This window comes from Budorcas taxicolor, chromosome 16, assembly GCF_023091745.1.
Source record: "Budorcas taxicolor isolate Tak-1 chromosome 16, Takin1.1, whole genome shotgun sequence".
NCBI classification, from domain to species: domain Eukaryota; kingdom Metazoa; phylum Chordata; class Mammalia; order Artiodactyla; family Bovidae; genus Budorcas; species Budorcas taxicolor.
The window spans coordinates 50,382,557-50,396,827 of NC_068925.1; the positions used below are offsets into that span (position 1 = coordinate 50,382,557).

The 14,271-nt window shown below is 60.5% G+C and overlaps 1 protein-coding gene across 1 annotated transcript in view; it reads left to right on the plus strand.

Annotated features, from left to right (window-relative positions):
* Nucleotides 1-14,271, plus strand: part of MEGF6 (multiple EGF like domains 6) — a 101,226-nt gene that overhangs the window by 15,284 nt on the left and 71,671 nt on the right. Inside the window, exon 4 of the mRNA XM_052653780.1 lies at nucleotides 4,560-4,664. Coding sequence (XP_052509740.1) covers nucleotides 4,560-4,664 — 105 coding nt within the window. The remainder of the gene's footprint in view (nucleotides 1-4,559; nucleotides 4,665-14,271) is intronic.

Below are 14,271 nucleotides of genomic sequence, written 5' to 3' on the forward strand. Positions count from 1 at the left end.
TCCAGTGAAGAAGGACAGCGTCCTCCAGCCTTGGAAGACGCAGCTGCCTGGCAGCTGCAGACCCTGTGGGCACAGTGCTCCCCCCTCCCCAGCTCAGCTCCACCTGCTCTTGAGTTTCTCACACTTGTGGGTTCTGACAGTTCCTCCGGAGTCCCTGACGGTCCTGTGGGTTCAGCCATGCTGACAGTGACGAGGGTAGGTCCCCAAGCCTACCCCCTGCTGTCACCCTGGCACTCAGTAGGTGCTGATAAAATTCATTAAAAAGTATGGGCTTTCCAGGTGGCAGGCACAATGGTAAAGAATCCACCTGCCAAGCAGGAGATGTGGGTTTGATCCCTGGGTTGGGACAATCCCCTGGAGGAGGAAATGGCAACCCACTCCAGTATTCTTGCCTAGCGCTCCACAGACAGAGGAGCCTGGCAGGCTACAATCCATGGGGTCACAAACAGTTGAACATGACTTAGTGACTTAAATAGCAATGTTAAGTATAAGGCAGATTTGGTACTTTACAGTCTATAAACCATTTCCAAAGCATCCATCCTTCTTCCATTTAATACCTGTGCATGGCTCCCCTAGTGGCTCAGCAGTAAAGAATCTGTTTGCAATGCAGGAGACCCAGGTTTGATCGCTGGGTCAGGAAGATCCCCTGGAGGGGGACATGGCAAACCACTCTAGTATTCTTGCCTGGAGAATCCCATGGACAGAGGAGCCTGGTGGGCTACAGGCCACAGGGTCACAAAGAGTTGGACATGCACCCTGCCTGCTAGCATTTGAGCTCTGTGAGGGAAGAGTCATCAAATTGCCCACTAGGTGTACCATGTGTTTGTAGTAATAATAGTTTCCTTTGTGTAGCAGATGCTCAGCAAACACTAGTCCAATAGATGAATCTGTCTGAGCCGCTGATGGGCTTCCCAGGCAACGAATCCGTCTGCCAATGCAGGAGACCTGGGTTTGATCCCGGAGTTGGGAAGATCCCCTGGAGAAGGACGTGACAACCCACTCCAGTATTCCTGCCTGGAGAATCCCCTGGACAGAGGAGCCTGGTGGGCTACAGTCCATGGGGTTGCAAGGCGTCAGACATGACTGAGCATGTACGAGCCGCCACATAGAGCTTTGACATTTTTCTTTTCCACGTATCCCCTGGGTCTGTTTTCCTACCTGCCTGCTCTTCACACACATGGCTCCTCTTTCTCGTAGAGGAAAGCAAACATGCTGATACGAAGCCTTAGTCTGTGGCTCCCGAGCTCCATTTCCACAGCTGTGCTGTGAGTGTTGCCTGTGGTCTTCCTCACCTATGAGGGGTTCTCTTGGGGGGTGTTGAGTGACAGCGGGAGGAGTGGGGGGCTCCCGGAGGTGTCCCTGACCACCGCCCACCCAGGGGAGGGATGGGGACCCACAGGTTTTCCACCATGCTGCCCTGTCCCTTTGCTCTGGGTGCCCATCTTGCCACGAGAGGGATGTGCCCAACGCCACCCCATGCCACCCAGAACCCCCGGTCCCAGGCGTCTCTCTGTGGTAACCCTGTCTTTCCAGCATCATACAAGCCTGGGGCCACTAGGAGCACCATTCTTGGTCTGGGTGCCTTGAGCACCTTTGTTTTTAGCTTTGAGCACCTCTGTTGTGCAGCCTTTTCTCTTTTCTGTCTGAGAATGCACTGCCCTAGACATCCCTTTGGATTCTGAGCTCCTGCCTTCCCCCGAGGGCCTCCCCACAAATAACTCTCGCGTCTCACTTGGCCTGACATTTATTTGTCTCTTTCCTTTTCTTTCAACAAAGTTTATGGAGTGCCTTCTAGGTGTGGGTATGTCGGTGGCACCAAGGGAGGTGATGGTGCTGGAGGCGGCTTGTGCCCTGATCCCAGGGAGCCCAGGCCTGGGTGGGAGCTTAGCTGTCGCCTTTCTTAAGGGCTGGTACACTGAGAGGTGCAGCGTTGCAAATTTTAGGGCTGTGTGGGCACTGATTTGCCTGGCGGCTTGGGAAGGCTTGGGGCTCCCCTCGTGGCTCAGACATTAAAGCATCTGCCTGCAATGCGGGAGGCCCGGGTTCGATCCCTGGGTCAGGAAGATCCCCTGGAGAAGGAAATGGAAACCTACTCCAGTATTCTTGCCTGGAATATTCCATGGACAGAGGAGCCTGGCGGGCTGCAGTCCATGGGGTCTCAAAGAGTCAGACACAACTGAGTGACTTCACTTTCTTTTCTTTCTTTCTTTCTTTGGGAAGGCTCCCTGCGGAAGGGACCTGTTGTCCAGGCACACAGCTCTCAGGGTCTGATGGGTGGCTGGGGGGCTCTGTGCCAGGTCGATGGGAAAGCCACAGACGGGTTTTTAGCCAGGGGCCCGTGATCTGATTCTTGCCATGAAGCAACACGATGGCTGCACCACTGAGAAAGGACGGGGTGAGTGGGACCGACTGAGAGGACTCCAAGGGGATTCTAGAGGTGGCTTCGTCCAGCCTGACGAGAGAGACAAGTGTGGACTCCAGATGCATGGGAGGTGGAGCCGATGGTCTGGCTTTGGATTGGACCTGGGGCGAGAGTGAGGCCGGCTCCCCATTTCTGGCCTGAGCCCTTGGTGGCTGTGATGCTGTGCACCAGGTCAGGGGAGGGGTATGGGAGCAGGGAGTGGGGTGCTGTCTCCCCCTGAGCTCTGGAACTGACTATGGAGGTGGGCACACGCAGGGTGCTGTCCACGAGGGCCCCCAGGCTGGGCATGGACCTGGCAGAGCCTGCAGAGGCTCCTGGGGTGGGCAGAGTCCCGGGGTGAGCTCCAACCTGGATACTTGGTTCCCCCATGACTGGAGGGGTGGCTCATCATGGTGGTTTAAGGCTGAAGGTCTTCAGGACAGTGAAAACTTCTTTAAGATGTGAAAAGTGGCTGGCTTCCCTTCCTCCACAAAGTCGCCCAGGTCCACAGGTTTGGGGCTCTCAGTAGTGGGAACTCTGGTGCCACATGACCTGGGTTGGCCCCACGCCCGGACTTACCTGTGCGGGTTCCAGGGTCACCACGTGATTCCTCCTGCTCCCCTGTGGCACTGCCTTGTCCCCCAGCACCCAACTCCCACCTCCTTTCAGAAATCTCAGGGAGTTTGCCAGGTGTGAGGAGAGCCAGCTGGGACCCCGGCAGGGTGGCTTGAAAGGAGGGGTCCCTCCAGGGCTGGGACAGAGGCCCGGTTATGGGACAGAGGAGGAAGAAGACGCTCCCTGGAAAGACCTGTGTCTCCCTCGGCCAGTCCTCCTGACTCTAAGTCAGAAAGCCCTGGGCTCATCTGTCCTGGGCTGGTTCCTCGTGGACTGGTCCCTCCTCAGCGGCTCTGTGACCTGGGGCCATGTGCCGCATGTCCCTGAGCCCCAGTCTCCTCATCAAGGGCAGCGCCTGGTCCAGGGGATGCTCAGACCCATGTGCCCGGCTGGCGTCCCTACCCTCAGGGTCTCCTGCCCTCCAGCTTCTCTCCCTGCTGGACCTGTGCGTCACGCTGGGTTCTGGGGTGCCTGGGGAGTGTCCAGGCCACTATTCAGAGTGTCCACTCACCCAGTGAGCACCCCGACATCTTTGGACTCAGGGCCTGGCTGTTGGTGTTGTGGGGGTGGGGGCAGAGCCCACCTGCCCTGGCCTTGCCCTCCCCTGTGTGGATGTGGGCAGGGGTGGCTGCAGAGCCAAGAAAACTCATGCTGAAGCCCCTGGAGGCACCTGGTCCAGCCTGGGGTGGGGTCCTTTCTGTGATGGGGCTGGGACTGGACCTGCCCTTCCATCCAGGGCCCCTGCCTCTTGGGCCAGCGGCTGCCTCCTCCATGCAGTGGCCTGGCACTGGAGGGGGCAGCTCAGTAACCCTAGGCTACCCCCAGGCAGTGGGTTTAGGTGTAATCACAGCTGCCCCCAGGGTGACTGGTTGGGTCCAGCTGGGGCTGGGGTGTGGGGAGAGGGTCTGGGAGCAGGGAGTCTCCTCTGGAGAAGCCAGGGGAGGCCGGCTGCTCTCAGCCCTGACCTTCTGCCTGGACCCTCTCTTCTTGCTCTCCCAAGGCCTGGGCCAGCATTGCACCTCCTCGGGGGTGGAACCAGTCTGGGTATTTCCACCAATGCGATTTTGCAGGGAGGGGGCCTCAGCCAATCTCTCAGCTTCCTTCAACTGTGGGCTGCTCCCCCTGCCCCTCCCACCCTCCTCCCACGACCCCCTGCCCCTCGGCCTCCCCCAGAAAGTGCCCTGGAACTCCATGTCCCACTGAAGCGAGTGGGTTTTTTTTGGTTCACCTAGAGGGGCTTCACTGAACCCAGACCTGGCGGGGATGGCTCAAGCCCTGGTGGAGGAGGAATGGTGTGTGACCCAGGACGGCAGAGCGGAGCCAGTGACCTGCTGGCTGTGGGACCCTTCCCCAGGGCCACCACATGGTTCCAGGGCTGCAGTGGGGGTGTGGGGAGCTGTCCTGTCTGTCCAGAGGTCTGGGTCCTGTCTAGGCCTGAGGCCGTACCTTGTGGGGAGACTTAGGGACCTTGTGTCCTGGCAGTGGACCAGGGGTGCCCCCAGGCCCCTGCCCCTCCTCACACGCCTTCTCCCTCCCTCCACAGCTGTGTGCAGCTCCAGCCTCTGCTTTAACGGCGGCCACTGCGTGTCCAGCTCAGCCCAGCCGTGCCGCTGTCCCCCTGGCTTCCAGGGTCCTCGCTGTCAGCATGGTGAGTGGTGCCCACTCCAGGTATTCCATGCTGAGGAGTCTCTGATGGTTGGGGGTGGGGGGTCTCTGGTGCCCTGACCCCGCTCCCTGCAGCCCCCTTTCTCATGGATGCCTCTGCCCCATCATCAGAGTCCATCCCGTCCAATAGCACCCTCTGTGGGTGGGGACAGTGGGCATGGAGACAAACAGGCATGAACCGGGGTCCCTGGGTCAGCTGGGAAGCAGCTCGTCCCAGGGGTCCCTGAGCTGTACACCCACCTGCCAGGGGCTCTCGTGTCCTTCGTGTCAGAAGTTGGGGGACATGGGGTCCTACCCTCACGCCTGCAGACTGGAGCCTGACCCGGTGACGATCCGTCCCCCGGCAATGTCCTGTGGGGACACTGTGGGTGTGGATGAGCTTAAAGCAGGTGCTGGGGCGAGGGACAAGGGTGATAGAAATTTTATAAAGAAATACAGATGAGTACATGAAAAGTCGTCCAAAGAACCTGCAGACCTCCTCCTAATTTCTTGGCGTGAGTCTCCCTGGTGGTCTTCTGCTTTGTTTGAGTTACTTACCCAATCGTGTAGCTTGAGGGTCCTGCTGGAACAGGGCATGGAGCTGCGGCCGCCGTCGAAATGCTTGAGATGATTTCCGCTGCTTTGAACTTGCTTCTGCTGAGCAGCTGGGGGCCTCTTCCCCATAGACGCTGGGGTGTACATCCTGTGACGTGCTTTAAGGCTCTGGATGCCAGCAGGCAACCGGAGGGAAACCAGGAAATTGTGAGGGACCAGGGCCCCCGTTTGTAGGGGGGACCCCCGTGCTCTTGCTGTTCCCTGTGCATTCACATGCGTGTGCCCCCAAAGTGGGGCTGAAAGCGGGGGTCTTGGGGAGGTGCTGGTCGAGTTCTGAGCCTGGCACTGGTGCCCGGGGTGCTGGCATCATTGGAAAGATGGCAGGCTCTAACTGCTCATTGAATACCTTCTGTGAGGCGGAAGGTCCTGCTTCCTGGGCTCTGGGTGCTGGAGCGCTGCTGTCCGGCCACGGCATGAGGACCACTGTCTCCCTTCCAGATGCTGGGGTCCCGGCCGCGTACCCTGGACCATCAGTGCTCCAAGCCTCAGTCAGGCCTCCACGTGGATTTACAGCCTGAGCACCTCTGTGGGCTGGACAGAGGTGACTCCACCCCACTCTAGTGCAGGCTGGGGTCCAGGCTGGGGTGCAGGGGCCCAGCTGCCAGGCATCACCTCTTCTCAGGGTCTTTCTGATAGCCGCGGGTGAGTGTGGAGATGCTGGGCTGTGTGGTCAGGGCAAGAGGGACATCCGGCCTCGAGCTGCTGTGGGGTGGTCGCTGGGAATGGGCTGTGCCTTGACAGTCAGCAGCCCCGGGGTCCCTGCTGCCCAGGGAGGGCGGTGAGGAGGTGACTGTGCAGTGTGGCCTGTCCTTGGCCTCGTCCTCAGGAAGCAGCCAGGACACCTGCCCCCTGCCCTTGGACCAGGCTTTCTCTAGCCCCCTCCCCTTCTGCCATGCTTTCTGGGGCCACTAGTCCTCCCACCACTCCTGCCCTGATGCTCTTTCTGACGCCAAGCCCTAAACATCACTGACGGGTGCTCCCTTTGTCCTGAGCAGCACCCCCCTTCCTGTGAGACGTGATACTCGGCCTCCTGGGTACCAGAGGGTGTATGGCTTGCAGGGGTGAGGTGGGTGGGGGGCTCGTCATCCAGCAGGCGCTCTGCAGCCAGCCAGGGGTCCCCTAGGGCAGCACCAGCCGCTGGATTCGGAGACCCACACTCGGTGCTCCTGGTGGGGAGGGGCCCGTGATCACAGCCTCACACACTCGCTGGTCTCTTGAGTCTGGGCTCCAGGCTTGGATTTGCCTCCAGAGCAGCCCTGCTCCCGAGGTAACTTAGGGATGGCCTCTTGGGGTAGGGGCACCTTCCTGTCCCTTCCCACACTCTGCCTGTGTCCCTCCCTTGAGCCCTAGCCTTGTCTGCTTCGTGGAAGAGGATCTGGTGTCAGGGAGGTCTGGCTGCTGCTGGCTGCTCAGCAGAGCTGGGGCTGGAGCCTGGTCCAGCCCAGTGAGCACCTTGAACCTTCCGGCCACGCCATCTCTGGTTATTGTGCTGCCCCCTGATGGGGGCAGAGCCTTGTTGAGATCTGATTGGGAGGAGAGGGCTGGATCCCCAGGGCCCCTCCCTGTCCACCTCCCAGGCCGGAGCATCTGTATGGGGAGGGGTGAGGGGGCTGGCTTGTGACAGCCCGTGGCCCTCCAGGGTCAGGGCCCTTCCTGGGAGAATGGCCAGTTGTAGTAGACAAAGCTGTAGGGTCGCCCCTAGGCCTCCTCTTAGGATACCATCTCCTGCAAGAAATGTCTGGTGTGCAGAGCAGGCATGAGGTCTGGTGTGCAGACCTGGTGTTCAGGGTTTGGTATACAGGGCTGAGTGTGCAGGGCTGGGTGGGCAGAGCTGGTGTGCAGGGTGGGTGTGCAGAGTTGGGTATGCAGGACTGGGTTGGGTGTACAGGGCTGTTGTGCAGACCTGGTGCATGGTGGGTGTGCAGGACTGGGCTGGGTATACAGGGCTGGTGTGCAGGGCCTTTGGGCAGGGGTGGTGTGCAGGGCTGGGTGTGTGCAGACCTGCTGTGAGGCCTGTGCCCCTGCAGGGCCGCTCCATCCCCTTCCAGTCCATCCACACTGGGTTTGGAGCCAGCAGACCTGAGACCTGGCACTGTTGGGCATGTTACTCACCACCCCCCCAAATATAATTGATTCCAGTTTAAAAAATAAAAGCCATATATTTTTTTGCTTTCTCAAATACTTTCATTTGAACGAAAGAGTAAGGAAGGGAGAAAGGAACTCTGCTGATGGTGGGGAGCAGTGGGAGAGGAAGAGCCCTTCCCCTGCCTGGTGCCCCTCCCCTCACCTTGGGCCTGCCTGACCACCTCTGCCCGCCGCCCCCTCCCCTCCCTGGAAGACTTTGGGCAGGAGCCTCAGGAGCACAAAGGGAGCCTGTGCTGGCGGGGCCTGGAGCTGGGGCTGGAGGCTGGGGCAGCACAGGCCCTTGGTGCAGTCCGGCCAAGGACGGCTGTCTGTCCAGGCCAGGCATCTCATCATCTTGATGTGCCTGTGGGCCTCAGGGTAACGTGCCAGACTCCAGCTCCCCTCTCTGTTTGGTGGGGATGGAACAGGGGGATGTTTGTGCAGGTCCCAGGCATCAGTGCAGGGGAGGGGCAGAGTGCCCTGGCAGGGTGGTGGTGACCTTTTCTCCCCAGAGGTCTGGCCATTGAGGGACCTAATGGATGATGGGGGTGGGGGGAGGGTGGTGATGGCCCCTTGTCCCGGGGTCCCTGCACACAGGATGCCTGAGCTTCTGTGGGCAAGTGGTGCCCATGTGGCCTCTCCTTTGGGGTAGCCTGAGGTCAGGACACCCCCCAGGACCACAAGCCTCCTTGCCCTGAGGACTGGCACCTTCGGGTACCCTGACCCTAAGTGGGCTCTGAGGATCCTATCATAGCATCCGTTCCATCAGCCCGACTAGGAACGGTTTCCACCCTCTGAAAATACAGCTTTGTCCTCCCTCTGCACCCAGAGTACAGCTGGGTGCGGCTTGGAGTGAGCGATGGCAGAGGCCCCTCCCACCCATCCCCCAGATCTGCTGGGGACGATCTTGTCATAGCCGACTGGCCTTGAATCTTTCAGGAAAAACAGGCAAAAAGAGTACACTTTGGAGCGTTGTTCGGTCACTAAGTTGTGTCCGACTCTTTGTGACCCCCTGGACTGTAGCACCCCAGATTCCTCTGTCCTTCACTGTCTCCTAGAGCTTGCTCAAACTCTTGTTCATTAAGTCAGCAATGGCATCCAACCATCTCGTCCTCTTTCATCCCCTTCTCCTGCCTTCAATCTTTCCCAGCATCAGGGTCTTTTCCAATGAGTTGGCTCTTCGAATCAGGTGGCTAAAATATTAGAGTTTCAGCTTCAGCATCAGTCCTTCCAATGAATATTCAGGGTTGATTTCCTTTAGGATTGACTGGCTTCATCTCCTTGTTGTCCAAGGGACTCTCAAGAGTCTTCAGATTTGAATGCATCAATTCTTCTGCTCTTGACTTTCTTAGTGGTCCAGCTCTCACATCTGTACGTGACTACAGGAGAAACCATAGCTTTGACTAGACGGACCTTTGTCTGCAAAGTGATGTCTCTGCTTTTTAATACACTGTCTAGGTTTGTCTTAATTTATCTTTCTCTAGTATCATAAATAGCCGCTGGTCATTTCTTGTGACCTGTTCTCTGCTGACCTCAGAGAAGGAGAGCAGCCTCTGAGGTCCTAGACCTGGATAAACTCTAGGTACTTCTTAGTTCAACAAGCTTAGGCCCTGGTCCCTCTGGGCCTCCATTACTTCAGCTGTCAAATGGTCAGATTGGGTCCGTCTCTCAGGCAGCTCTAGGACTTGCTCCTGGGTCCACGGAGCTCTCAGGGCGCCAGTGCTGATGTGCAGCAGGATGAGTGGTCTGGAGGGCTTCCTGAAGGACCCTGTGGGCTAGGCTTGGAGGTGCAGGTGGGGCTGAGTGGCCTTTCCTGGTGGGAGCAAGACAGGGGCAGAGGAGCAGAGTGGAGGGAGGGAGTCATTTTGGCCCAGAGGAACTGGTGGGGACCGACGGCAGAATCAGAGACTTAGGGTTCACCTCTGAGCCGTCTGGAATGACCTGGAACCTGGAGAGGGGCAGCCCTGGGAACCCAGGCTGGCCTGCCCCTCCCCCAACCCCCTCTCTGCAAGGAAAGGTGTCCGTGGTCCTACCTGGAGCCTCAGGCCCAGGCCTCCTCCTTTGAAGGAAGGAGCGTGATCCCCACAGGAGCAGGGAATGGGTGGGTGGGGTCCTGGGGGTGGCCCTTAGTGGCTTTGGGTTCTTGAAGGGGAGGCCCTGGTCTCTGCCAGGAGGCCTTGGGAGCAGGCGGCTCCCCCTGAGGGTGTGGGGGTGAGAGGCAGGCCCATGGGTCCTGAGCTCCTGGCCTTGGCTCAAGGATGACTTTGTTTCTAAACTGGGATAATTGATGAATGGAGAGGAAGCCGCCCCCGGGCTGCCCTTCAGTGGTGCCCACTGTATCCGAGGGTGGGAGCCTGACCCCTGGCTCGAGGTCCAGACACCGCCAAGGGCTGCTCTTGGCCACTGGCTGGGACCAGGCCTGGGACCTGGCTCTCCTCTGCCTGACTGGTGTGCAGAGCTGCCAGCTCCCCCAGGCCCCTTGCCCTGGTCTGCCCTTCCCTTGCCCCCACCCTGGTGGGCACTGTGGCCTTTGGCTCTCACACATGCCCGATTTAGCTACATTGAACCCCTCCTTTGAGGACAGTTCCCGAAATCTCCAGGGAGATTTTTCCACTCCCTGCGGGAGCTGGCGCTGGGCATCTGCTGGTGGTTGTTGGGATGAATGGAGGGGGTGGGTGGCTGTGGCTGTGCCCTCTGGCCGTGCTGGCCTGACCGTCAGCTGGGATAGGTGTGGCTGCTGCCCTGTACTCGGGGGTCCGTGTCTCTGCAGGGCAGTGGGTCTCCAGACTGCCTGCTCCAGGACAGCCTGGAGACCCCCGCAGGCAGACTCCCAACTCCTTTCAAAGCGTCTGACTCTGGGAAGGGCCTTCATGTTCGCTCCACGAATCCTTTAATTACCAGGTTTGTCCCCTGCCCCCCTCAACCCACAAAGGCGCCTCTGTCTTTCCGATGACTGTTCTCCAGGCCTGCTCTGCACACAGTGGGGCTGTGGGCCTCTCCCAGGGCTGGCCTCTGAGATGGGGTGGTCTTCTAATGACATAATTACAGCAGGATCCACCAAGAGGCAGGCCTTCTGGGGCCCCGGGGGCCTGTGAGCTCGCCCCCCCCACCCTCCCCATGCCTCCCCACCCTCCCCATGCCTCCCCACTGGGTGTTTGGTAAGTGGATGGCACAAGTGCCCCTGCCCACGCGGGACCTACCGTGGCAGAATGGAGGCTGGGTCTGCAGAGAAGGACAAGGCCTCCCAGCCTCGCTTACCCAGGGATGCCCCAGGCTGGAGCCCCACCCATCCTCCTGGGTGGGCTCCTGAAAGGACCGTGGGAACCTGCGTTCTGCCTTTCCCTGGCCTCGGCCACAGAGCTTGTCTGTGCCCTTGGGAGCTGTCTCGGACCCTCCCAGTGAAATGCCCTCTGGGCTGCAAGGGTCTTCCTGGGTGTGCCCTGGGGTGGGCTGGGGGCTTGTCCCATTTTACAGATAAGACCACTGAGCCCCGGCAGTTCCTGAGTTGCCAGGGTCAGTGATGTGCTCAGGGTGGGCAGACGGCTTCTTGGTCCCAGCAGGGCAGGGTGGGTTGCACGTGGAGGTCCTGCTGGGGTGAGGGAGCCTGGGGAGTTTGTGGGGCATCTGTGCAGCCTGCATGCCCACTGTGGGTCCTCTGACCGTTGCCGCTTTGGGACTGACAAAAATCGGGGTGCAGGAGCCCTGGATGTGTTTGGAGCTGAGGGGCCCTGCCTGGGCTTTTGGCTGACATTTTCTGGTAGTCTGCTGCGCTGGTAAAGCCAGGCAGCTGCCCACTTGCCAAGGGGCTGTGGTGCCTGATTTTCTAGCCACTGGCTGGCTGCGGTGGGTGGCTTGGCACTTTCTATTCTGGACACAGGAATGGCTGGGCCGTGCTGGGTGGGGCAGGGGTAGGGGCTCAGAGACCCCTCCCTGCTCAGACGCCTCTTGCTGGTCCTCCTGCACCCACACTGGCTCAGGCTTTCTCTGCAAGGAAGGGGAGCAGAGGAGCCCAGCTGAGGGCCCAGAGCTCGATAAGACCAGGGCCTGCCCCCACCTCCCCCGCTGAGTCTTCATGGCCCTGTGTGCTGGGCTTGGTGGGGACACCCATGCCAGCAGGGGCTGAAGGCTGGGCATCAGGGGCAGTGCGCATCGGGGGTGGGGCACGGGGGCAGTGGAGGGGGCTGGAGGGGCCCCAGGAGGGGAGTGTGATGTATGGGGGTACCTTTACTTGGGGGCGCTTGGCCTGGGCACTAGGGAGAGGCTCTCACAGGCAGGCCATGGGTCACTGCTCCCCGAGAATCGTGTGTGGAAGGGAACTCACGCATGAAGCCTGAGCCCACCTTCCAGCCCTGTGTGGACACTGTTCTGCTCTTGCTGAAGGGGGTGCCTTCCGAGGACCCCCTGGGGTATCCAGGACCACGGTCCACGCCCCCTACTGTGTCGGGCCCCCTTCTCATTACCCCAGAAGCCTGCTCCTCCCCCCACAGTGGGAGCTTCTGTGGTTGGCACTCACTGCTCACCCTGGAGCCCTGGCACCTTAAATGAGTCAATAAAATGTAGCAGCTGCAGAGCAGAGCTGTTAGTCTCAGTTCCTGGAGAATTCCTGCCTGGGGCCATCCGGTGCTCAGGAGACCGTTTTGGGGCTGGTGCTGCCTCCACCAGCAGTTGGACCCCTCGGCTCGGGTGACCACGCCCCTGTCCCCCAGTCCGACAGTGCCCTGAGACTTCGTGCAGGGGGCTCTGAGGCAGCGGGCTCTGGTGAGCCAAGAACCCCCAACGCTGGCTGGGCTCCTGGACGGGTGTCTCATCCCCATGTCCACTCTACCTGTGGCGCCTGCCTGCCAAGCGCTGGCCGCCAGGGTTGTAGTTGTTGTTCTGTTGCTAATTTGTGTCTGACTCTTTGCGACCCCATGGACTGCAGCACACCAGGCTCCCCCGTTCTTCACTGTCTCCCTGAGTTTGCTCAAACTCATGTCCATTGAGTCGTGTGGTGCAAAGTCCAGGAAAGACCCCAACTGCCCACTTCCAGGATTCCTGGGGCCGTGCCTGCCTCTGTGTCCTGGCAGGATAATTAATGAGGGGTCTGTGAGCGCGGGAGCTGGCATCCTGGAATCTGGCTCGGGTTCTGGCGGCCCCCCGCATTCCAGAGCAGGGCCTGGCCTCTGAGCTCCGGTCGGACTGAGGCCTGGGCAGCATCGCGCGGAGCCCAGCCAGCTGATTACGGGCAGTAACCGCAGGAGGAGGAGGTGGCGGCCAAGGGCGCCAACAGCCTGCTGGACTGATCTCCAGCTGCGGCTGGTGTGGAGGAGCCGCTGTCCAGGTCGATCTCCCAGCCAACATCTGCTGTGCTGGGAACCAGGAGCGGCGGAGACAGGCGTCACCCACCATTCAGGGTCAGGGCGAGTTTAGCCATCCGCGGAGGCTAGCCCGCCCTGGAATCAGGGGTCACAGCACGGAGGAGGTCTCACCCCCGCCGAGCCCCAGGCTGCTGCCGTTGAGGTCCCGCAGGACCACGAGGCCAGAAGGGGGCGCCGGCCGTTCCTGGAGCAGGACGTGGGGCAGGTGGCCTACATGCCCATGCACAGCTGTGATTGCCCCAGCCCTGACTGGGGACCCGCCCCCCTCCCAGGAAACCACAGTGTGTGTTGGTGTGCGCAGACCACAGTATGTGAACCTGGAGGTGAGGAGACCCGGACAGTTGGGCCCTACAGGTCATTTCGGAATGCTCTTAGCATGAACTGGGCTCGCCAATGTCCTGGCTTTGCCTTTGTCATCCGTGGGCTCCTGTCCAAAGGGCTGGCAGTGCCCTTCCTGCTCAGGGAAAGAGGTTGTGTTGGCAGCACACTCGGCCAGGATGACCGGACCGTTCACGGGGAAAGGCTGAGCTCCTCTCCGGCCAGCGGGTCCATGCGCGTCCCCGACAGGGGCCATCCCACACAAAGGGTGCGGCCACATGGCCCCTGGACGTTTGCACTCCAGCTGCGTCCGGGGGGGGGGGAGTGAGGGGCAGATGGCATTGTCAGTGCTGTCTGGGCCTCAGGGGCCCGCCTGTGTCCCATTGGACTCTCGAATCCCCTGGGCCTTTCTGCCATTCCTGGGGACTCTGGCTCCAGCGCCTGGACCTTGGGTCTGCCCACCTGGAGGTCAGGGTAGCGGGTCTGGGAGCTCAGGCCGCCCTCGGGACTCCCTCTGGGTGTCACTGGTTACTGTGTTTGTTGAGGGGCATAGGGGAGGTTCAGCATCACCTCCGGCTCCCAGTCCCAGCTGGCTGCTGCCCCTGCACTCCTGTGTGGCCCCTTCTTCTGCCCCCTCCCGTGGGGCACGCTCACCCCTGAGGACCACCTCACCTTACGGCCTTAGTGCTTGCTCCCACACCTCTGGATCAGCCCCTCCCATGGGCTGTCCTCCAGGCTGAGGGCAGGCAGGCTGGACATGAGGGCAGGCCAGCTCTGGGCTGGATTCAGGACCGACCTCCACCTCACAGGGTGATTGAGCTGCTCTCCCCGTGGCTGGGTCTCTCTGGGTGCCTTCCGGGAGCTGAGGGACCACGGGCAGGGTGGAGGTGCCTGTGGAAGAGGTGGCAGCAACGAGGCAGCCAGTGCCCAGTGCAGGCCTCCAGCCCGTACCAGGGCCTTCCTCTTGCACCCCAGCTGGGAGGGTGGCTGGGCATTCAGGGCTCACACTGCCTGACCCCAGGGGGAACTGTGTGCACGGTCGTCACCCTCTAGACGTCATGAGAGCTCCAGGACTGGGTGCCCAGGTGCACCCAGTAGCTCCGTGGGTGCTCACACTTTCTCAGCTAAACTCCAACTCGACTAGCTCCCTACCCCAGCCAGAGCTGGTCTGCCCTCGTGTCCCACTCTGCTTGTAGG